General features: G+C 40.2%; 1 protein-coding gene across 1 annotated transcript; it reads right to left on the reverse strand.

Moving 5' to 3' along the window:
* Positions 1-19,786: 19,786 nt before the first annotated feature.
* On the reverse strand, positions 19,787-23,418 carry LOC140191699 (twist-related protein 2-like). Its single transcript, XM_072249350.1, has 3 exons — positions 23,368-23,418; positions 22,397-22,941; positions 19,787-21,537 (listed from the first exon to the last, which is right to left on the reverse strand). Exons 1-2 carry the CDS (start codon positions 23,416-23,418, stop codon positions 22,414-22,416), a joined length of 579 nt encoding a protein of 192 aa, XP_072105451.1. The 3' UTR covers positions 19,787-21,537; positions 22,397-22,413.
* Positions 23,419-24,565: the final 1,147 nt, after the last annotated feature.

Below are 24,565 nucleotides of genomic sequence, written 5' to 3' on the forward strand. Positions count from 1 at the left end.
GGCTCCCTGCATCCTCAACACTACCTGCCCCTCCACCTACCTTTGTATCATCTGCAAACTCGGCCACAAAGCCACCAATTCCATCATCCAGGTCACACTGAGTTGTCTTTTCAAGAGGAAGAACTTTAAGCAAGTCTGACTGCAAATGTTTGATTGGATCTCTCCTAAGTATTGTTTCAATCACTAAGCAATAGGAACAAACTGGAAAGGAAATTGAAGTAACAGAGATGAGTCCAGTATGTTGTCCTTCACTGGACTTTGCAGATTAGATAAGAGGACTGTACATAAGGCAGCTTTAAGGTGATGAAGACACAGTCTGATGTTGATGGCAAATTGAAGCAGGACTATTGCAGAATGCTTAATAAGGATGGAAAAATAAGAGATTTTGAAAAGTTTCACTTTACAATCTGGAAATTGAAACTCAGTAAGGCAATTTTCTGTTGAGATTGTTTTTCTGGGATCTTACTGAGCTTGTGGTTGGGTTCAAAAGAGTGCTTATTGGTAGAACTGATTTTTTGTGTCTAACTGTGAAATTCTATTGCCAGGAGATTATTTTTATTTCAAAAGCTAAGGTTTTTACATGTTCTTTCTTCCATCTGAATATGAGATAATCATGGTGTAAGGAATGTTCAGTAAAATGTTTACTCTTGTAAAGGTTACACCACGTATTTGAAAAAGATGATGACTATCTGTAGGAGATCAATGCCTGAACTTGAAGTCATCAGCTAAAATTAGGAAATGACAACAGTCCTGCACTGACTTCTGTAGTGATGTCCTGAACAGTGGGTGGACTGATTAACTTTGAAGTTAGGCAAGGCTGCTCCCTCTGCTCCCCTATCTGTGTGCTGCACAAAACCTCTCACCAAATCCATTAGGAATAATCCAACAGTCTGAGGTGTGACAATCCCAGGCAGTGAGGGCACTCAGACCAAACCCTCTCTGTACACAATGACATCATTATCTCCTACCTTGGCCCCTGTCAATCTGTAGATTGCTGAGTATCTTTGACCTGCTTTAACAGGCTTTGTGTACTAGAGTGAATCACAGTAACAGCAAGGTCTGCACCTTTGACAACTGGTCCAACCCGCTATTTGTTCCCTTCAGCACCAGATCTGATTACCTAAAGGTGCTGGGAGTATACTTTAGAACAGTTGGCTCTGACACCAAGAACTGGATGAAAAGTGTGCATGAGGTAAAGAAAAAACTGGTAAACTGGCAACAGTGTTCCTTCTCAATCATGTGAGTGGCTGCGTTAAACTGTGTAGACAGCTGGCTACAGTTCCATTTGTCCCATGCTGTCAATGGTCTGGCTCTACTACCTCTTGTTAAACACTTTAGCCAGAGAAACACACTTGACAAGAAGTCAGTTAGGCATTGGTCTGTGCAAAATATCATCAGAACCCTCGAGGAAAAGGAAACAGGGACAGTTTCCTGACCAGACTACCAAGTGTAATACAATTCAGCACCAAAGTGTTCCAACAAGCACCAAGACCCTGGTTTGTTGAGAAAGGCCCCAACAGATTTTTCATGTATGGTCACAGCACTGCCCTCATGATGGTGCAATCAGAAATGAGACTTTAGCCCAATTCCCTCTGGAACATGCATTTGCCTAGAAAATCTAACATCAGGTGCTGGAGTGTTTGCTGAGCTTTGTCTAACAAAGGATTCTGTACTGCAAGGATTGTTCCTGGAGACAAAGATCAGCACGGTGAAAGATGCTCTCTGGTCTGTCTAAAAATGACAGGTGTTTCAAGAACATGTTGTTGCCCACGGTCGAATGCTGCCACTGCCGCCCACTAAGATCCAAAGCTAGGTGAAGAAGGATGCACTAACGCTGAGTATAGCCATTGCAGAGAGGAAGATACACAGTGTTAGAGCTTCCTGCTAATGCACATTACGTGATTCACATCTGTGTTGAAACCCCATGAACTAGTTCTCAATGATTCGTATATAAACGATAACCGATGTGCTAATGTTAAATAATTGAAATCACATGACTTGTGATGAAAATAGTAACTTGAATGTTTTCTGTTAACTACATTTGAACTTTTAATGAATAAAACATATTTTGAAATTTTAAAAAAACGATGCAACTTTCAAGACACAGGCAGAGGCAAAAGCTGTTTCTGTTTAGTTCCTATTTCAAATCATTCAGCTGCTAAAACGTTTCCAGCCACTAAGTTACATTGATATCAAAGGATCCTGTTAGAACTAATTCAGATTATTTTAAAAAATGGAATTCTGTTACTTCATTGTATTAAGATGAAAATCTTTTTAGTTCATGTTATTAAGATCAAGTCATGCTGGATTCTGGCTTGCTGCAAATGAATTTCAATCAATTTGAGTATCAGATGTATCTTGCATTTGTTTAGCATCTTAAATGCAGAGCGATATCCAAGGTACTTTTCAGTAATCATTGAAATAAGAATAATTGCAAAACCAAAGCAGAGAAATATAAATGGAGTGTTGCAGGTTGGACAAAGGAGTGGGTTTTTAAAGGAGTCTCTGACCTGAAACATTGACTTTGTTTCTCTTCCCACAGATGCAGTGTGACCTGCTGAGTGTTTCCAGCATTTTCAGTTTTCATTACAGCTGATGTAATATTGGGTGTGCACTCTCTTAAGAGTTGTGTCACGTGACCAAGTGCTCTCCCTTGTTTCAGTGTAGGACAGAATAAAGTTGGTCTGGGTACGTAAGAAAAATGCAAACAGAGGAAATGGCTCTATTACTTTTTTGTTTAATAAAATGCTTTCTCTGGGTAAATTGCCAGCTATCCTCTCGTATCTTAGTGGATGAGTGTGAGAGAGAGGAGACTGTGACAGAGGAAAGGGATATTTGGATTCCCCAATGATTCTTTGTGCCAATATTCCTCAATGATTCAAACCAGGTGAAGTGTCTTGACCTGAAGTACTGGCTGTCCATTTCCCTCCATAGATACTGCCTGACCCATCGAGCTTCTCCAGCATCTGCAGTCACTTGTGTCTCAATTCTTTGTCTGCCCAGCCGTGCCATAGAACTTTTTTATACTTTCCTGGCTGTCTTCATATAAGTATGTTAGCATGTATACGGGTTTCACTTTCCTATGTTACCCTTGTCTCTGGTACCTTTTGTTTTTCTACTGTCTGATCATTTGTCATAGCTCGGTTATTACATCGGTTTCAGCTACAGATCACTGGCTTGCCCCAGTTTCACACACGCTGCAACTGAATTAATTTCATAACCTGAGGCTACTCTTGCTTTAGGTCCATACCAAGTCCTGCAGGTTAGAACATAGAACATAGGTATACAAAATTATGAAGGGTATAGATAGGGTAAATGCAAACAGGCTTTTCCATGGAGGTTGGTTGAGATTAAAACTAGAGCTCATGTGTCAAGGGTGAAAGTTGAAATGTTTAAAAGGAACATGAGGGGAAACTTCACTCAAATGATGGTGAGAGTGTGGAACAGACTGCCAGCAGAAGTGGTGAATGTGGGTTCAATTTCAACATTTAAGAAAAATTTGGCTAGGTATGTGAATAGGAGGGGTATGAGGGCTATGGTCCAGGTTCAGATGGATAGGACTAAGCAGAGTAATAGTTCAGCGTGGGCTAGATGGATCAAAGTGACTGTTTCTGTGCTGTAACCAAGTTAAACAATAGCATTGCAGAATAAAGTATAATAGCTACAGTGAAAGTGCAGTACAGACTAATAGCAAGCTGCAAGATCATATCGAGATAGGCTGTGAGGCCAAGGATCCAATTTATCATTCTATGGAACTACTGCTGAATGAGAACTTCCAACTGAAGTCACCAAAATATAAGCTGCTGTTTAGCCACAACTTCCACAAGAGACCTGGCCCCGTTTTAAAGCAGACTATTTCGTATTTATCTGTATTTGGAAAATATGTTGCAGGGTTTTGGCTTTCTTGTGTGAAAAAAATCAATTAAAAGTGATTAATAGCAAAACATCCATCAGCAGAAGTAGGTTTAAATGGTTAATAGATTCTTCTCGTTTCACAACAATGTGTACTGTAATCTTGGTCCCACATTCAAGCCCACAATGGACATTGCAAGTGTAGTTCAGGTCAAATAGCCTGGATGTCACTGGGAAATGAAACTGATCAGAGTTGTCATCTTCAAATAGTGGGTTATTAGAGTTCAAATAGTGGGTTATTAGTATTACGGGAATTGCTTGGTCACTTACACAATAGAATCAGGACTACCAGGATTCCTGGCACTACTTAAAAGAAACTAGCACCATTTAAAGGGGAATTGCAATTTGGTTGTCATTGCAGGTTTTCCCTATTAGCAAGAGGGGGAGAGAGAGAGAGGAGCTTCATCTGTCACATGTACATCGAAATATATAAATAAATGCACCGTTTGCATCAACGACTAGCAAACTCAGAGGATGTGCTTGAGAGAGTCGATGGTGTCACCATGCTTTTGGCACCATTTGATTCTATTGATTCTTTGATTCTATTCTGTGACATAGAACATTACAACACAGTACAGGCCCTTCAGCCCACGATGTTGTGCCAACCTCTTAACCCACTCTAAAATCAATTTAACCCTTTCCTCCTACATCCCCCTCTATTTTGCTGTCATCCATGTGCCTATCTTGTGTTCCTTAAATGGCTCTAATGTATCAGCCTCTACTGCGACCCCTGGCAGGGCAGTTCAAGCACTCATTGCTCTCTGTGTAAAGAACCTATCTCTGACATCCCCCCTACACTTTCCTGCAATCACCTTAAAATTATAAACCTTGTTTGAGGTTGTATACTGTTTTCAATAATTATTTGAATTTAGCCGTAGGAAATATGGTCAGAATTTATTCAAGTTATTAGTTGGTCCATTTCTTACAGCTAGGGTCTTGGGTAATGATAAAATAAAAGTGAGGAGTTAGATCCATTACGCTAGAGTCAGAGAGTTTGAGAAGCTTATGGGAAGAACTATTGTAAAAATGAAGAAAATTAGAAGAGGCTATTGTTGGAGGGGCAGAAAGCCACTATACAGCGGGTTTGATGAGTGACTAGAACTGATCGTGGACCAGGTATGTGAAGTAAAGGTTTGGATAAGTTAAAGTTTGTGGTAAGTGAAGGATATTAGGCTGAAGAGGAGGGGAGGGAGGAATCTTGAGATGAGAGTGTCATGCATAAGGGTTTCATCAGCAGATGGCTGTAGGGAGGCCATATCAGAAAGGAGCAGGTGAGCGAGGGGAGTAAATTGGCTCACACATTTAGCCAAGGGCATTTGTAACATGGTTTTGGGTAACTAACTAGGCTGCAAACCTGATTGAAAAGTTTCTCAAAATAAGCTTTGACAGCAAAATAATAAATCTCACTGTTTTATAATGCAGCATGATATGGTAGAGTCTTAGAAAATGTTCACTTGCTGCTTTTTTATTATTTCAGTTACAGTTTTTTTTTTTGCTATGATTATCTTTCATAGGTCTCAAGAAATCTCCTAACAACTTACTTCTGATTCAAAACTTCTTTGTGCAAAACTTCATTCTCTATTCCTTACATATTTCCATTACAATAAATCATGGTGTTAAAGTCATTGGAAAAATATGCCATCCAACTCAATAATTAATTCCGATAAGGATTGCTACATTACGTTGAAAACATCAAGTTCTGGTTTATCAATCTTTTTTGGGTGGGGGATTATATATTAATACTATAAAACATGAGAAAATTCGAAGCTATAGGAAGTTAATTGTGCTTTCCAAATGAGCAGAAATTATTTTTGCTGAATTGTAACTTGCAATACAAAAGTATTTAAACTTAAAGTAAGAAAGAGGTTTTCAGAGCAAATGTTATGGTTGCTAAAAGTTTATAACACTTGAAGCAGCTATATAATTGTCTCCTTACAATTAACTTCAGTCATTCAGGTTCAAAATTGGAATTTCTCAGTGGATGTCAGACAAGAAAATGATTGCAATGATCCAAAGTATAGTCTTTTCAGACAAAGGCATGCCTTGAAGAAAAATTGATTCAGTATACATCCATGACTTCAGAACATCTGAATGTACTTTATAATCCAATAAATTATTTGAAGGTGCAATCATCATTATAATTTAGGAAAAAGTAGCAACTGACTTATACACACAAATGAAGCTGTTCAAAAAGAAGGGAGGATGACGTAAAACTGATTTTTGGTGATATTGGTTTGGAGACATGTAAACTCTGGGGATTCGAATTTGCCAACTTCTGTCTTGTAATTATATCCTGTATCATATCCCAGTCCCTTGTCCACATCATTCTCACCCAAGCAGAACATTATCAGGTTTTGCAACCACTCATATGGGAGATGAAGAGTGTGGTTAATACATGGTAAACGGGACCCAGCTACACCTAGACCTACAGTCTACTGTCTCATCACAATTCAATCCACACCCCAATATTTTCAAACTTGGATTCTACCCCTTTGTCTCAGTATTGGGGATTATGTTTTATTTTGTTTTTTCATATCTTCATACAATATAGAAGCCGACCTTTTGGCCCATTGAGTTTCTTTTGGCTAATCCAGCTCTCAGACCAGTCCCTTCATTGACATTCCCCAATTTAGTTAATCCTATTCTCCCATCAACTGCTTCCTGAGACATTAAATACAAGCAGAGTTGTGGTCCTGAGGGCTTCCTGTAAACAGATTTTTCTATAATCCAGAAACAAACAATTCCTATAAAGGTCAGTTAACATTACAGTTGTCTTTCAGCCCTCTGAGTCGGTGCCAACCACCAAGCTCCTGGTTACACTGATCATATTTAATTTCCCATCAATTTCCCTAGATCTTACTACATTCCTACACACCAGGACAACTTACAGTTCCCGGTTCACCAACCTGCAAACTTTATGGTGAGAGGAAAGGAGAGCACTGTGGGAAGCCACTCAGTTACAGGAAGAATGTGCAAAGAAAACCCTGAGGTCAGGATTTCCCTGGTGACTGGAGCCAGCAAGCAATAGCTCAGCTCTGGTCAGCTAGCTTGCTATCCTAACTCTGGCTGCCTTTGCTTCATAATGCTGATAACATCCCTCAAAGTTGGTAAATCGGCAAATCAGTTTATTATTGTTACATGAACTGAGGTACAGTGAAAAGTTCTGTTTTGCATGCCATCCACGCAGATTGTTCCATCACATCAGTACATTGAGGTAATACAAAGGAAAACAATCCTAGAATGACTTTACCAATTCTTAACAATGTGCTGTAGAAAGCATTCTGACTGAAGGCACCATGGCTTGGTGTGGCACATAAATGCAGGAAACTCCAGAGTGTTGTAGACACAACTCAGCACATCACACGTCACCATATACAACCCTGAGGTTCATTTCCTTGCAGGCATTTGCAGTAGTTACAAAGAAACAAAAATAAAAATAAAATAAGCAATAAATATCGAGAACATGAGTTGAAGAGTCCTTGAAAGTGAGTCCATTTGTCGTGAGAACAGTTCAGTGGTGGAGTGAGTAAAGGTATCTCCTCTGGTTCAAGAGCCTGATGGATGAGTGGTAAGAACTTTTCCTGAACCGCAGTCCTTGGTGATGGATTTTGTTTTCTTGCATCTCCATGTAGATGTGCTCAATGGTGGCGAGGGCTTTACTTATGATGGGCTGGGTTGTATCCATTACTTTTCGTAGGCTTTTCTATTCAAGGGCATTCATAATTCCATACCAGGCCATGGTGCAACTCCACCACACATCTATAACCATTTACACTTACAGCATGGAAATAGGCCATCTCGGCCCTTCTGGTCCATGCCGAACGCTACTCTCACCTAGCCCCACCGACCTGCACTCAGCCCATAATCCTCCATTGCTTTCCTATCCATATACCTATCTATATAAGCTTCTCATAATTTTCAATGGCATGCCAACTCTTTGCAAACTTCTAAGGAAGTAGAGGCACTGCCGTGCTTTCTTTGTAATTGCAGTTACATACTGGACCCAGGTCCTTTGAAATGATAACACCAAGGAATTTAAAGTTGCTGATCCTCTCCACCTCTGATCCCCTGCTGAGGACTGGCTCATGGACCTCTGGTTTCCTCCTCCTGAAGTCAATAATCAGCTCCTTAGTCTTGCTGATGTTGAGTGAGAGGTTGTTGTGGCAGCACTCAGCCAGGTTTTCAGTCTCCTTCCTATATGCTGATTCTGCACCCCCTTTGCAGGCAGACAATAAGGTGCAAGATCATAACGTGGTAGACTGCGGGGTCAAGCGTTCACCTATTGCACTTGGGGAATATTCAATAGTCTGATAACAGTGGGATAGAAGCTGTCCTTGAGCCTGGTGGTACGTGTTTTCAGGCTTTTGTATCTTCGCCCAACGGGAGAGGGGGAGAAGAGAGAGTGTCTGGGGTGGGTGGGGTCTTTGATCATGTCGACTGTTTACTGAGGCAGTGTCCAAGGAGGGGAAGCTCGTTTCTGTGATGTGCTGATTAAAACAATCATCTACCTGTATGTCAGCACTGCACTGGCTAGGATTCTCTTCTCTTTCAAACATCAGTCTCACTGACAGCATCTCAAATGGTAGGGATTGCCAAACTGAGAAGTCACCAAATGAACACTGAGAATCAAGCAGGGCCCGGAGTAAGTGTATTTAACCTAAATGCAAAGTATAGTTAATAGATGAATATGCAAATTCTGCACTGCCAGATGCTGAATTTCAGTATTGGGGTTTTTATCACTGTCTTATATGATTTGTTGATTGGTTGATGTGCTTAAGGAATTTGCTTGCAAACAACAAGAGGTATAGTTTAAAATGTAGTTGCATGGGTCAAATATTACTAAGCTCCTTCATCTGCCAGATGTGTAATTGAGAAAGCCTTTGGCCCTGAACACAACTGAAGTACTGCCAGAAAAATAATCCACGTTTTTCTTGCATGTTATGTTCTGCACAACTTTGCTATCGCTTGTCAAATACAAACAGGATTTTAGTTCAAAGATCATCTGTATTTTACTGATGTGAAAGCAATAGATTTTCAATCATCTAAAACAAGAATGTCAAAAAATTTCAAAACGTTTGCTGCTGATACTTGCTAAAAGAGACCCTGAAGACTGTTTTAGTGTGAACAGTGATAAAATGATGCTGTGATCTAAAAACAAATCAAAATGCAGACATAGATGGTCAAAGAATAATTGTCAATTATATATATTTATAAAAAGCCATGTTTTTCCCAAACTGAGTACAATGAAATGTTAAGACCCAAGAGACTGTAGATGCTGGAATCTGGGGCAAAAAGCAAACTGCTGTAGGAACTCAATGAGTCAGGCAGCATCTGTGGAGTGAGAGATCATCCAGGACTGCCGCTTGAAATGATGACTATCCCTCTGTCTCCACAGATGGTGTCTGACCCACTACCTTCCACCAGCAGTTTGCTTTTTTGACTCAATTAAAGTTCATAGCTTTACACGGTTTTGCTTTTTTTATAAAACAAAAGAAAAACAAATTAGCTGCTCACAAACATTCTAACAATTTTTCCCCATTTTCTGTTGACATTCTGTATTTCTCAGATACTGTGAAGCATTATATCAGCCTTGGTCATCTCAGAGTTAGAAAATTAAATTACAAGGGAAAACTCCGATCTCAATTCTGATTGAACACTGCCCCCGTAAAAGAAGGGCATGGAGACCCTCGTTCAGTCCATTCATGGTACTCCAGATCAGCTTCAGTGGAGCAGGCAGTTCAGCAATGCTCCTACTATTGTTACAGGTAATCTGTGTACTTTCCTGTGGAAATTTTCACAGTCCTCCCAACCTAAACAAAATCTCAGTTTGGAATACTTGACATCACGTTGTTGTATTGGCTGAATTGTTTATTACTGTCACATGTACTGAGATACAGAGGAAAAACTTTTGTTCCTCAATAATTGATCATTAATTGCCCCATTACCTCTTCACTGCTCGCTACACATAAGGCTGAATGTAATTAATAATACTATAGTTTGTTTTCAGTGCCTTCTCTAACATTAGGTTCCACATATTGCAGGTAAAATTTCCATACCCTTGAGGCAAAAAGTAAATGAGGGAATGCACATTTAGATTATTAGTTTTTGAAAATATAGAGAAAACATATCAGACCATAAGACATAGGAGCAGAATTAGGCCACTCGGCTCATCGGGTCTGCTCCACTATTCCATCGCGACTGAGTCATTATTCCTCTCAATCCCATTCTCCCGGTGTCTCCGCATATCCTTTGACACCCTGACTAACCAAGAAGCTGTCAACTTCGGCTTTAAATATACCTGCACAGCCGTCTGTGGCAATGAATTCCACAGATTCACCACCCTCTGGCTGCAGAAATTCCTCCTCTTGTCTGTTCTAAGCGGACATCTCTCTATTCTGAGGCTGTGCCTTCTGGTCTTGGTCTCACCCACTATAGGAAATATCCTCTCCACATCCACTCTGTCTAGGGTTTTCAATATTCAATAGGTTTCATTGAGATTCCCCCCTCATTCTTCTAAACCCCAGAGAGTCCAGATCCAGAACCATCAAAAGTTCCTCATACATTAACACTTTCATTCCTGGAATCATTCTCACAAACCTCTTCTGGACCCTCTCCAATGCCAGCACATCTTTTCTTAGCTACGGGGCCCAAAGCTGCTCACAATACTCCAAGTGCAGTCTGACCAGTGTCTTATAAAGTCTCAACATCACATCCTTGCTCTTACATTCTAGTCCTCTCAAAATGAATGTTAACATTACACTTGCCTTCCTCATCGCCGACTCAACCTGCAAGTTAACCTTTAGGGAATCCTGCACAAGGACTCACAGGTTCATTTGCATCTCTGATTTCTGAATTTTCTCACCACCTAGAAAATAATTCAAGCTTTTATTCCTTCTACCAAAGTGCACGACTATGTATTTGCCTAAATGATATTCCATCTGCTACCTCTTTGCCCATTCTCCTAATCTGTCCAGTTCCGTTTGCAGAGTCTCTGCTTCCTCAACACCACCTATCATTGTATCATCTGCAAACTTGGCCACAAAGTCATCAATTTCATCATCCAAATTTGTAAAGAGATGGGGAAGCAGTGGTGCTATGCTGTCAAGTAGACAGATAAAACGTTATATCAAAATGTTTCTTCCTTCCAAGGTTAAAATTGAGCCTATGTTAGTATTGTACTGAACCACAAATTATATCTGAATTATATATTATTGTGATCAGCTATATTAGTGATTCAATTCAGATACATTTATTTATCACATGTACATTGAAACACACAGTGAAATGCTTCGTTTCTGTTAACAGCTAACACAACCTAAGCTTGCGCTGGGGGCAGCCCACAATTGCTATCACACATTGCAGTGCCCACATAGCATGCCGACAATGTCCAATAGAACAACAGCAACAAGAAAATAGCAGCAAATCAACCCCTTTTCATCCCTCCCACCAACACACCCACCCACTCTCACACACAGATAGACCTCCAACCCTAGGACATGCCGCCTCCAGGCCTGATGATGGGACCAGGAACCCTAGGCCTCAAACTCTGGGCTCTCTGATTACTAGCCCTTGTTCCTCCTGCCTCCATGGACTTCCTATCCCAGGAGCCACCTACCTGGAGGGGGACCACCAGCCCTTGTGGGTCTTCATCCACAGCGCTTCCTGGCCCTTCTCATAAATTTTCATGAGAATTCTCATTTTTCCTCATGAATTACAGACGGATACACAATGGCTATAAGGGGTTTGTTATTATACAAAAGGTCCATTTTTATTGTCAAAGATAACATTAAAATTTAATCTGTACTCTCACCATCCTATTTTTCAAATTGAGATACTACAGGATGAGATACTGAAAATCAAGACAAAAATGGCAGATACTGAAAATCTGAAATAAAGTCAGAAAATGCTGTAAATACTCAGCAAGTCGGGCAGTATCTGTGGGATAGAATCTGTGGTGTTCAAGAACAATGATCCAGAACTGTACAAGAAGTCTAGGTACAACCTATAGAAGGTTACTTTAAGAGCAAAAAAACAACTCCAATTCAAATTAGAGATGGCATTGGATGCACATCAGCTCTGGCAGGTTTTGCAGGCCATTACTTCCTCCAAGGTGAAAACTAACATCATAAATGGCCGTGATGTTTCACTCCCAGATGAGCTCAACACCTTTTATGTACGTTTGAAAGTGAGAATAAACCTACACCCACACAAATCCCTGCAGAATCTGGTAACCCTATGATCTCCATCCTGGAGGCTGACATTAGAACATCTTACAAGCAGGTGAACCCTCGCAAGCCGTCAGGCCCTGATGGTGTACCTGGTAGGGCACTGACCAACTGGCTGGAGTGTTCAAGGGCATCTTAAGTCACTCACTGCTGCAGTCAGAGTTTCCCACCAACTTCAAAAGGGCGACAATCATAGCAGTGCCTAAAAAGAGCAGAGTGAGCTGCCTCAACAACTATCACCCAGTTACACTCACATCTACTGTGATGAGGGGCTTCGAGAGGTTGGTCACGGCCAGAATCAACTCCTGCCTAAGCAAGTAGCTGGACCTACTGCAATTTGCCTATTGCCACAATAGGTCTACAGTGGTGCAATCTCACTGGCTCTCCACTCGGACTTGGTCCACCTAGACAACAGCAATGCCCATGTGTTTATTAATTACAGCTCAACGTTCAATACAATCATACCCTCAGTACTAATCAACAAACTTCAAAACGTGGGCCTCTGTACTTCCCTCTGCATCTAGATCCTTAACTACCTCATTGGAAGACCACAGTCAGTGCAGATCAAAAATAACATTTTCTCCTCATTGACAATCAACACTGGTGCACCTCAGGGGTGTGTGCTTAGCCCACTGCTCTACTCTCTCTATACCCACAACTGTGTGGCTAGGCACAGCTCAAATGCCATCTATAAATTTGCTGATGACACAGCTATTGTTGGCACAATTTCAGATGGTGACAAGAGGTGTACAGGAGTGAGATCGATCCATGGTTGAGTGGTGTCTCAACAACAACCTTGCGCTCGACGTCAGTAAGACCGAGGAGTTGATTGTGGACTTCAAGAAGGAGAAGTCGAGGAACACACATCAGCCCTCATCGACGGATCAGCAGTGTAGAGTGAGCAGTTTCAAGTTTTTGGGTGTCAACATCTCTGAAGCTCTATCCTGGGCTCAACATATTAACGTAATTGCAAAGAAGGCACAACAGTGGCTATATTTCATGAAGAGTTGGAGGATATTTGGTATGTCATTAAATACTCCAGCAAATTTCTACAGATGTACCGTGGAGAGTATCTATTGGTTGCCTCACCCTCCAGTATGGAGGGGCCACTGCACAGGATCTGGAAAAGCTGCAAACACAGCCAGCTCCATCATAGGCATCAGTTTCCTCCCCCCACACCAGCATTAAAGACATCTTCAAAAGGTGAGGCATCCAAAAGGCAGCATCCATCATTAAGGGCACTCCTACACTCCTCACCCAGGGCATCCACTCTTCACATTGCTACCACCAGGGAGAAGGTACAGGAGCCTGAAGACATACACTCAACAGTTTGGGAACAGCTTCTTTCCCTCTGCCATCAGATTTCTAAATGGGTAAGGACCAAACTATGAACATTACCTCATTATCTTTTGCTCCCTCTTTGCCCTACTTATTTAATTTAGTTTTAGATGTACATTTTTATTTTAATTTATAGTTCTTATATATTGGATGGTACTGCTGCAAAACAACAAATTTCACAACATATGCTGGTGATATTAAACCTGATTCTGATTCTGAAGGGAAATAGATTTAACGTCTCAGGTATGAGACCATCCATAAGAACTAATAAAGGGTCTCAAACATGAAATATTAACTTCCTTTGGCTTTGCACAGATGCTACCGGACCTGGTGAGTATTTCTACCATTTTCTTTTCTTACCATGTTTGTAATACTAGTTCCCTTGCTTATGGGAATGATGCATCCATTCTAACACAACATCCTTTTGTATTATTCCTTAACCATCAGAGTTAATTTGCTTTCCTCTTAAAAAGTACCTTCTTCAATGGACAATACCATCGTTACTTTTTATGCCAAGAACATTTTTTTACTACTCTTTAAAAGCAGTCTCAGTGGCAGTTTTTGATGCTGGAATGTAGTAATGTAAAGATTTTACTGTTTACTTCAAGAGGCCTTGGCAAGTCCTTCTCCCATGATGCAAAGCACATTGTAAATATGCACCCCACCCGATGCCCAAATTTCTTCCCTTTGTTCTTCATTCCAAAGATATTGCAATGTGGTTTTATGTTTTCCTGCAGATTGACATTAAGCTCACATAATTAGCCATTTTTCACATATTTACTTCGGCAATGGGTGTCTGGAGACTACTCATCTTCAATGGCACCAGCTCTGAATGCAATTCTGCACAAATGTCTTTACTTTCCCGCGGAAGTCCTTGGCAAGCTGTATGGAGAGGAACCCTAGCTCTTTTTATTTTTATCTCCATGTGCCCCAAGTTCACTTGGAAGCAATTTGTGCCACGTTTGCTTGTGTTTTAACAGAAATCAGTTAACTCAACACAAGCTGAGAACTAAACCTGAAGCTAAAAGCAAAAACCAGACTGCTGGAGGAACTTGGCAGCAACTATGGAGGGAAATGGACAATCGATGTTTTAACCCAAAATATTTACTATTCATTTGCCACCAACGTGCTCCCTGACTTCCTCCAGCAGTTTGTTTTTCACCCCAGATTCCACCATCTGTAGTCTCTTATATCTCCACAAGCCTGAAACTAACTGGGTAACTCAGTATCATATTTGAGTTACATTTACCCACTGAGTGACGATGTTGCTGTTGAAAGTTTTGGGGAAAAAATAACGACCTTTCACCCTTTAATGCTAGTGTCTTTTGCATAGAGCATAGAACAGCACAGCAGAGAAACCAGCCCTTTGGCTCACAATGTAGTGCAGAACTAACTGAATTAGTAATCAACTGCCCAACTAAACTAATTCCTTCTACCTACACAATGTGCATACCCTTCCTTTTCTGCACATTCACGTGCCTATCTAAGTCAAAGTCAAAGTACATATATGTTACCATATACTACCTTGAAATTTATTTTCTTGCGGGCATTTGCAGGAAAATAAAGAAATTAAATAGAATTTATGAATAATTATATATAAAGAGCCTCGAGAATGCTTCTTTCGTATTGGTCTCCACCATAACCCAGGCAGCCACCACTGTGTATAAAAAAACTTGCCCATACATCTCCTTTGAACTTACCCCTCTCACCTTAAATGCATGCCCTCTCTTAGACATTTCAAAAGATACTGGCTATCATAATCTTATAAACCTCTATCAGATCTCCCCTCGGCCTCCATTGCTCCAGAGAAAACAAACCAAATTTGTCCAACCTCTCGTTATAGCACATGCCTTTAATCCAGGCAACATCCTGATAAATCTCTTCTGCACTCTCTCCAAAGCCTCGACGTCCTTCCTATAATGGGGTAACCAGAATTGAATGCAATATTCCAGATGTAGCTGAACTGGTGTTTACTAGACTTTTATAAGAGTTTACTGGAGTCTTAACTTTTGGTTAAGTAATACTGAAGTGCCAGATAACCTCCTGCTTCAGAGCAGCTAACCGATGAGAAATGTTAGACTCAACTAGCTCCATCACAGGCACAACCTCCTAACAGCTGAGGATATCTTCCAGGGGTGACACCTCAAGAAAGTGGCATCTACCACTAAGAGCCCTCACTATCCAGGACATGCCCTCTTCCTGTTAGCACCACCAGGGAGGAGGTAGAGGAACAAGAAGACTGACACTATTATTTAGGAACTGCTTCTTCCCCTCCACAATCAGATTTCCGAACAGTCCTTGAACCTATGTATGCTATGTCCTTATTCTTTTTATTTCACATTATTTATTTGTTTTGTAATTTATAATAATTTATGTCCTTGCACTGTACTGCAGCGGTGAAACAACAAATTTCACGTCATGTAAGTCAGTATAATAAACTTGATTCTGATTCTGATCTGCAGCCACATGGTGATTTGATTAGTGCATTGCTGCGGTATGGGAAAGAAAGCAGGAATTTGAGCACAGTTTAAAATGTTGATCTGCAAGTGAGATTTTACCATTTAGAAATGACCTTTACGTGATATGATGCATTTCACAGAATGGAAATGTTTGTGTAATGCAGAATTTGATTTGAGTGAATGAGTTTCACTGCAGCCTCTTTTAAAGTTTTGTGATCCATGATTTCATCAAATACATACTTGAAATGCTGCCAAATCCTCTAGAGCCAAACTATTTTACAGTGGAGGGAAGAAATAAATAAATCTCATAGGGCTACAATCTTATCAGAATGTATCAAAATTACAAGTATTGTTACATACTGAAGGAACGTGGCGGACCCAAATTAGAGACTGGAAAGTTCAAAGCATGCTATGTACCAGTGACTAAAAGATGCAACAAAGCACTTCTTTCAAAGTTGATAGTTAATAATTTTCCTAATCGTACGCTGCACAAATGGTGATCTTAACTGGGTCGGATTCGCAGTGAAATAATAGATTTGGTCATAAAAACACCCCATAAACAATCCACGCTGTTCTCTACTCGGTTGAAAGAGAGGTTTCTGATGGCTTTGATCTTGGCGAAGTAGCTTAAGGACAAAGAGCACATATGTAGCCAATCAACCAGCCTGCAAGCATGTGGCAGGGAAGGAGCAGCGTTAGGCTCGGGTATATTTTTGTGAATTGTCAACCCGTATTTTCTGTTTTGACAAGCTCAATGTTTCGTTAAAAAATCGTTAATTCAAGTTAATCCGCGTAAATAATATAAGAAATATATAAAGATAATAAAGCAAATAAGTCCCCGGAGATTCAATGACTTCACAAACAAGTTATAACAGGTAATCTTATCACGATAAAAGGCCAATTTTTGCAATCTCTTAGCTAATGATAGCTCTCGTATTGTACTGCATTTGTGTGAGAATTCTTATTCTGACTTTCATCTGCGTCCGGTGACTGAGCCGATGATAAAAATTCAGGGTCTCCATTTAGCGTTAAGTATTATGGAAGATGGATTGTTGAAAATTTACCCGCCAGCGGACCTGAATTCTATTCATTTTACTTTTGGTAAAATCCAACATGCAATAAATATCTTGCTGGCTTTGCTAGATCAAATTATTTTTAGTTGATGCTTTCAACTGAAACTTCTCTGAATATGAGTTTCACGTCTATTTACATCTGAGTTGACGAATTTCTGACATGCAGTGCATTTTAGCCACTTAATGGAAACTTTGAAACGGCGGGAGAACGGCTAATGATGGTAAAAAGGACAGGTTCTGTTTTGGCAACGTGAATGTTTTAAGGCGGGTGATCCAACGAGTGAAAATCTGATAACTTCTGTCACCCACTTCTGTTCTTCAGCCTAATAAAAACAATTCCTATATACATTACCAGACCAAATTATCAGGATGAGTCTGGGAACTTTCCTGTGATCATTTGGTCCATTAAAAAGATAATACCTCAATTGCTGACGTGAACAGCATTTTATGAAGTTAAAAAAAAAGTGGAGTAAATGAAATGCTCAATATCCTTTTCACTTCCAGTCTTCGTGGGTGTTGTTTTACTTAGGTTGTAAGTCAATTTCGACCATTCTTAAGAATAACTGATTTTCAGCGCATCCGCTAGTGTTCTTTAACAGCAGGGCTTGGGTGCAATGATCAATTACGCCACTAGGTGCAGCTCATGCACATTTTACACGCTGTTCAGCCGCGGTCACCACCTCATTTACTGTTAACTGGACGCATGAGGGTTTTTAGATAAATCACTCCGTTATTAGTAGAAAGTTGTCACTTTTTCTTAAAGACTGATATTGGTAAAGTGTTGTTTGATAACGGTTTATGGGAAATCAAACTGACAAAAAAGAGGAAGTTTATCTTAATCTGTAAACTGTTATTCCGGATATAAGCTGTCGTATAAAATAAATCAAATTACACACTGCATGAAGGGCCCTTTGCACACAAAATGTTGATATTATAAGTAACCTAAGCGCAGGAAAACTGATTTATCTAAACTTTCCATCCATCCAGGATAGTACAGTGGACACCAGTCAGTCTTGGCAATATCAGCACTGGGTCTCATCTACTGCTCCCCGGGGAACAGCGTGAATGAATTTGATGTCATGTTACATAGAACAGTATATCAGGCAACAGACCCTTCGGCCCACGATGTTGTTACGAACTAATTAAACTAATCACAATTAATCAATTTTGCCTATACATGGTCCATGTCCTTCCATTGTCTGCATATTCAAATATAATCACACATCGGACCCCTCAAAATCTGGGTCACCAGTCCTTCCTTCCCACTTCACCCCTCAGCAACCTCCGCCTCCTGTTTATTTTGTCCCCACATTTAGAGGTAACTCTCCGTCTCGCCTAGTCCTCCTCCCCTCGTTAACCACGAGGCTAACCACGGTCACGATCTCTCCGCCCAGAGGCGACCTTTACTTCAGCATCCTCCGATTCTCCCTAACCTTAATGAAAGCTCTGCTCCCTCTTCTCCTTTGCTGCAGAGGAAGTCCCAATGAAAAAGAATTACCAAGGTGAAGTGTATGTGGGGGCGTCCTCCATTTCTACAGTTGGGTATTTCAAGATGAAAACACTAGGATTTTACAGGTCATCCTGGGGTCCACCGTATGGTTATGCTCTGTCTTATCTCTCGCCGTCTTCGATGGCTTTACTTTCCGTATCCTTCCAAGAAAAAGTTGTCAATCTGATCTGCCTCCGCATCCTACTGCCTACTCTCGATTTGTTTTCAATCATTGCATGACCTGTCTTTGAATGTTAAAATGTCAGAATATCAATATCTCGAGCATACGCTGTGAAATGTGTCGTTTTGCGGCAGCAGTACATTGCAATAATAAAACAATCTATAAATTGTAATAATATTTTAAAAATCAAATTAAACAAGTAGTGCAAAAAGAGAGCAAAAAAGAAAATAGTGAGGCAGTGTACAGAATTCTGATGGCGGAGGCAAAGAAGCTGTTCCTAAAACATTGAGTGTGTGTCTGTTTTCAGGCTCTTTTGCCTCCTCCTTGATGGTAGCAATGACAAGAGGGTGATGGGGGTCCTTAATGATGTATGACTCCTTTTTGTAGTTTCGCCTTTTAAAGGTGTCTTCGATACTAGGGAGGTTAGCCCATGATGGACTGGCTGAGTTTGTGACATTTTAAAGGAGTTGGGTTCCACGCGAACAGCCGCTTGGTTGTAAATCACAACAAAAGGAGGATTTTTAAAAATCTTTACATTTGCAGGAGACAGACACATGTTGAGATGAACGTTTCAGAGAGAATTCAGAAGCCCTTATTCTCATTATCCTGGCAATTAAGAACAAACAACCCAATCTCCTTTCAATGGAGGTTTAGTGATTTTTGTCTGGGTGGTTTTGATATTGATCACACAAAATAAAAAAAATCTAAGGTAAATATGTAGGACAAAGTAAAAGCCTTGTTTTTTATTGTGATTTGAGTGTTTTTTTTAAACCTGGTCTAGGTGCGTATGTTATTATGTACTCCGGGATCTGCACTTGGGTGGGGTAAAGGAGAGAGTTATTTTGAATTCTGTTCGTGTAATGATGTGGTTTGAAACCCCAATGCGAGAGAGACACTGTGTGTTTGCAATGCGCTTTAAACTGTTATAGAGCAGAATTTCTCCCAAGGAAACTGGAATTACACAAAGAGGGTCAGAGAGAGGAAACGAACCCACTCCAGTGACGGCTGGGAATTTTAAGCCTTCCCCATCTTATAAAAACCAGCTGAAAACATAACGTTTGCTGTTGTCAAAAGTAGAACGATTTATTACAAATACTGAACAACCCAGTGTTAGAAGTGCAGATGCAGAGGAGAATGAGAAATGCACAAAGGGTTACTCTGATTTCCAGAATTACTTTTTTATAATAGAATTCTGTAACATTATATTTCTACAGGGTACAAACAAAGCCGAGCAGGGCAGATGATTAACATTGGTTTGTATTAGAGGTGTACTCCAGTATTAAAATGCTAAATCGCTAGGTAACGAGCAGGAACCATTGACTGCATAGTAAATAAACCAAAGTACTGTTTCAATATTTTCAAAGCACTATTCTATTTTATTGTACGCTTTATTATTTCAAGTTATAAAAAAATTAAAAGCAAATCTGATTTTTGTTTTTAAAAGGTAAATGCGTCACAAGTTTAAATCATTCGTGACTAAATTTTAGAGTATATTGCAAACGTTTAATAGAACTAGTAATTTTTGCACCAAGTAATCCTGCACATTTTAACATTTCATTGAATTCTGTCTTTGATCAACAAACCTAGTTTTGTTGGATAACAGCAAATAGAAGCAGCATCATTGTGTAAACTAAATTACCCTTTTTCATTTTCTTTCCTTGTTTTGACGGTAGTAAAGCAAATCTCTGAGTCGTTAACTTTTGTTTTATTTGAATCCTATGCCTTTTTTCGGCCTCGCTTTCTCCCTTTTTCCACTGAAAGTCAGCGTAAACCCCGTCTGCACCTGTACTAGGAAAATAGCCACCGGTGTTTCCGAATTTCAGACTGACGTAACCTGGCTACCGAGTGTTGGGAAAGAACCATTTAGAAAATAAATAGATTTTAATAATACACCCAATAATTTTTATATAAAAACTTCAGTTTCATAAAGGGAATTCCTAACAAAGCCTAACTTGTATTTGCTGCGAACTTTAAATTAAAGCTGAAAATTCTGGTTATGTACTAAGTCCGGGGAGGAACTGATAGGAAGTGATCAGCAAATCATAATTTGATATCCTTTCCTAAAAGTGAGATTATTTTCCGTTCCTGAATCACTAACCCCAATTATTTTTTTCGGAAAAGAGAATTGTTCTAAATGAGTCGGAGTCTTCATTGCGCTCCCCCGGCATAAAACGTTAAGTGTGAAAAACCTCAGAAACAGCTCTTCATGGATATATTGTTTTATCCTGTCTGATAACCGTGTAGTATATTTGTTTCTATGAAGAGATCACCACTTTAAGCATATAGAAAACATAGTTCTCTTGAAGCTTATGAGCATCTGTAAGAAAAAATTATTTTTGTTTAACTACTGAAGGCCTCTGTGGTCCCCAGGGAGTAACAGAGTTACCAAAATTCGACGGCAATATATAAAACAGGGGGGAAGGGAACTGGATGCAATATGCATTTATTACAAAACACAACGCCATATAGCTTTTCTTAAAATAAATCAAGAACTTCACAACATTCAGAGCCCAGTCTCAAGAAATAAAAGTTTGGTTTCCAATTAAAGTATAAAAAAATAATAATATTTCACAACAAAGTTCTGAGTTTGTGCCCGCAGTGTTCTTCCTTGTTTTACAACACGATTTCCCAGTCTCGCCACACGGTATCCGGTGGGATTGAAGCCTTGCAGAAGACATGCAAATAAATAGATAACATTGAATCCACGGGCCAACATTGCCTGATCTCCCGGTAGAATTCTAGGTATACCCACATCCGCAACCCAGTATTTAAGTGCTCTTGACAATTGATTACACTTAGTTCATCTTTAAAATGTTCTTAATGTGCTGGCGTAGAGTTCCCACGTAGCAAATCAATGTGCCTGCAAGTCAACGAGAAAGTGGCGTGAATTAATCGAAAAGGAACTAACAGTAAACAATTTTAATACCAGTTGCCAGCCCCTTACTGGGTGCTTCTGAGGTGTACCAGACCTTTGTAGTCATAAAGACGAACGCGGATGTTTTGTTTCACGTGCAGTATAAACCGCCACGGCCGACCATTATTTGGATGTAGTGAAACACATATTTTGTTTTTAAAAAGTGCGGAAGATGTATCGATAGAGTGTGAATTTGCAGATTATAAAAGTAATCAAATTTGGAAATTTTGTTTTTTGGGAGAGAGCAGATTTGGGGTGTTTTGAGTATTGGACTGTGTGCAGATTAGAATACACGGTGACTGTAACAGTAACATTTGCTAAGATTTAAATTCAAGATACCAGTGAGAACCGGGGTCGCTCCATTGCCGCATGTTGACTTAAACTTTCATTTACGCTATACGTCCACAACCAATAAATAGCCTGGACAAGGGAAATACGCTATTGCTGAGTTTCACAACTTAACATGCTGTTTGATCTTACCAGTTATTCTCCTAAGTTCCTTCTTATACTCAGAGGACAGAACGCAAAGCAAATAAACACATACAAGGAAAAAAAAAGAGAGAAAACATAGTTTGAAGGGGGCATACGTGAAAGGGTAACTAAACTGCATGCGGCTGGTATCATCTGGGAACGCTTGAAACTCAGATGAAAAGAGCTCATTATTGCTAGGTGTTTATTTAACCCCTTCTACATAGCACGGGTTATACATGTCATTATCTTTTCGAGCAGCTGCCTGTTTCGGTTACATAGTGGAAACAAGGGGCCTATTTTGAAAACATCTCGACAACAAGTCCTTCACATTTACCTGATTGGTAGCAGTCGCTAAGGCCCAGCAGACAAGGGCCAAGATTCCTCCATCCTCCAGACAGAGAAAGCATAACTGAGTCTCTCGTGTGACAGATAACTACAGCTCGTCACCTTGCTGTCCATTTCGTCGTTCTGCAGCACTTGGTAAAGGAAGTCGATGTACCTAGTGGCCAGTTTAAGGATTTGGATTTTACTGAGTTTATCTGAAGGCAGAGTGGGAATGATTTTCCGAAGAGTTGCAAATGCATCATTCAGGGACTGTGTCCTCTGGCGTTCCCTCACGTTGGCTACAACTCTCTGGGTATGAATATCTTCCAAACTTTGGGCAAGAGGAGAAATTTTCATGCCTTTCTTCCCGGTGCTGGGTCTATGAGACCTTTGGCCTGAACGCCTCTTTCTGCCATTTCTCTTCTGCTGAGCGTCCTGTTCCCCCTCGCTGTTGCTTGAACTGTCCACAGGAGAAAACGGGGAATTGGAATCCTCCTGCATATTGTGGTCAACCAAGCTTCGAAGATTGGCGGCAGCAAGCAGGGAAAACAGACCCTGTAAATAGAAATGGTGAATTTGTAAAAATAAACAAACTTACAGATGTGCTTAACAACTTTACTCCCAGCGGTCCTTAGTTCTTCTTTCTATCTTTCACTGGTTTCGTGGGGGTTTTAGCTTTCAAGATCCAAGAGAGGGCCCACATCCTGGGGAAGCTCAGAACTGATTGGGCCACATTCCCTCTAATGAGTGGGAGTATTCTGTTGGCAAACAGAGCAGAAAACACCCACTAACATCTGTATAAAATCAGCCTGCGGACCAACTCCCATTTTTTTCCCAAAGAATAAAGTTGATCTTAAAGGATATCTTAGTGGAATGCACCCGGCTACAAAGCGTTTCATGTTAACGAAGCTTGCAAATAAGGCCGGCGGTGGTTAAATCGGGAGGAATTCGCGATTCAGGAACAAAAGATGGAAAGGTTACACTTTGAGACATCATGAATTCGGACTGTGAAGTATAACTCTGCTTAAACATTAGTCACTTCAGTTGGTTGGTCGGACTAAGAATTTTAGGCTTTAGATTATTTAAAGGTTGTAACACGTAGATATAGCGTTGAAAGATTTCCACCAGAAATGAAATGCTCTGTGGATTCTAAACATCTGTTTGAATTCTGCTCATAAGAATTAATGTGCATTTTTCATAAGATGACCACAGGCCGTTCCTTTGTTGATTCTGTACTACCGACCGCTAACTCTAGATTGCAAATTCATTTTTAAAAATGTATTTCTCTTTTATTTGTTCTTTTGCTAAATTATACGGACTGGCGACGCGGTCTGAACGGACATGCAAATTAATACACCGGGATTTTTTCATTCACCTAATTTCTCGCCGACTCTAATTAAAGTGAATTTAAATGTAAAAATGCAATTAATTCTGCTTGTAGTGCTGATGTATCTGCCCTTCAGGTCAAAGATTTTATGAGGCATCCGCTCGCATCTGAAGATAACGGAGAAGCAGCCGACTGGGAGAAAACTGCCTGTAAAGGAGCAAATGTGAACAACTTTAAGTACTAGCCAATTCGTTCCATTTTGATTTAATGGAGAAAAACTTTGATTTATTGCAAAGAACACTTCAAAGTAATTTAAGGAAATTCAAGGAAAAGTATGATTTTTCAAAAAAATCACTGTACAATTATGTAAAGGACGGTTTGCCCAATGTATGTTGTCATGTTTTAACAATTCATTTTGTCGATGCAGATTAATGCGCCCCCAAGCGTCCTCCCAGGGGAGCGCAGCAGCGGCAGTGGTGAAAGGCAAAGGTTTGCATTTAGTAGGACGGATGATCCCCATTCGTAGTCGTGTTACAAAATGGAGTAAGTGAATGCTTTTGCATGGGGAAAGTCAGCATGTCTCAGTGGCTAAAGGAGCCACTTTAGGACTTTCATTTTGATGACGTTGGTTTCGTTGACCTCTTGTTTAATTTCTTTGTTTTAGTTCCACAGTTTCTGGCTCAGTTTCTTCTTCTTGTTGTTTGATCAGGAGGCAAGAACAACCTGCCCTTCCAAATGTGCCTTTGGAAGACTTGAAGGCTTGCTCGAACCACTGGTGTTGCCCTAAAATGTACCCCACATTGAATGAGCACATTTTTAAAAGGCTAGTTTCATATTGCCCGCATGTAAACT

This window comes from Mobula birostris, chromosome X, assembly GCF_030028105.1.
Source record: "Mobula birostris isolate sMobBir1 chromosome X, sMobBir1.hap1, whole genome shotgun sequence".
NCBI classification, from domain to species: domain Eukaryota; kingdom Metazoa; phylum Chordata; class Chondrichthyes; order Myliobatiformes; family Myliobatidae; genus Mobula; species Mobula birostris.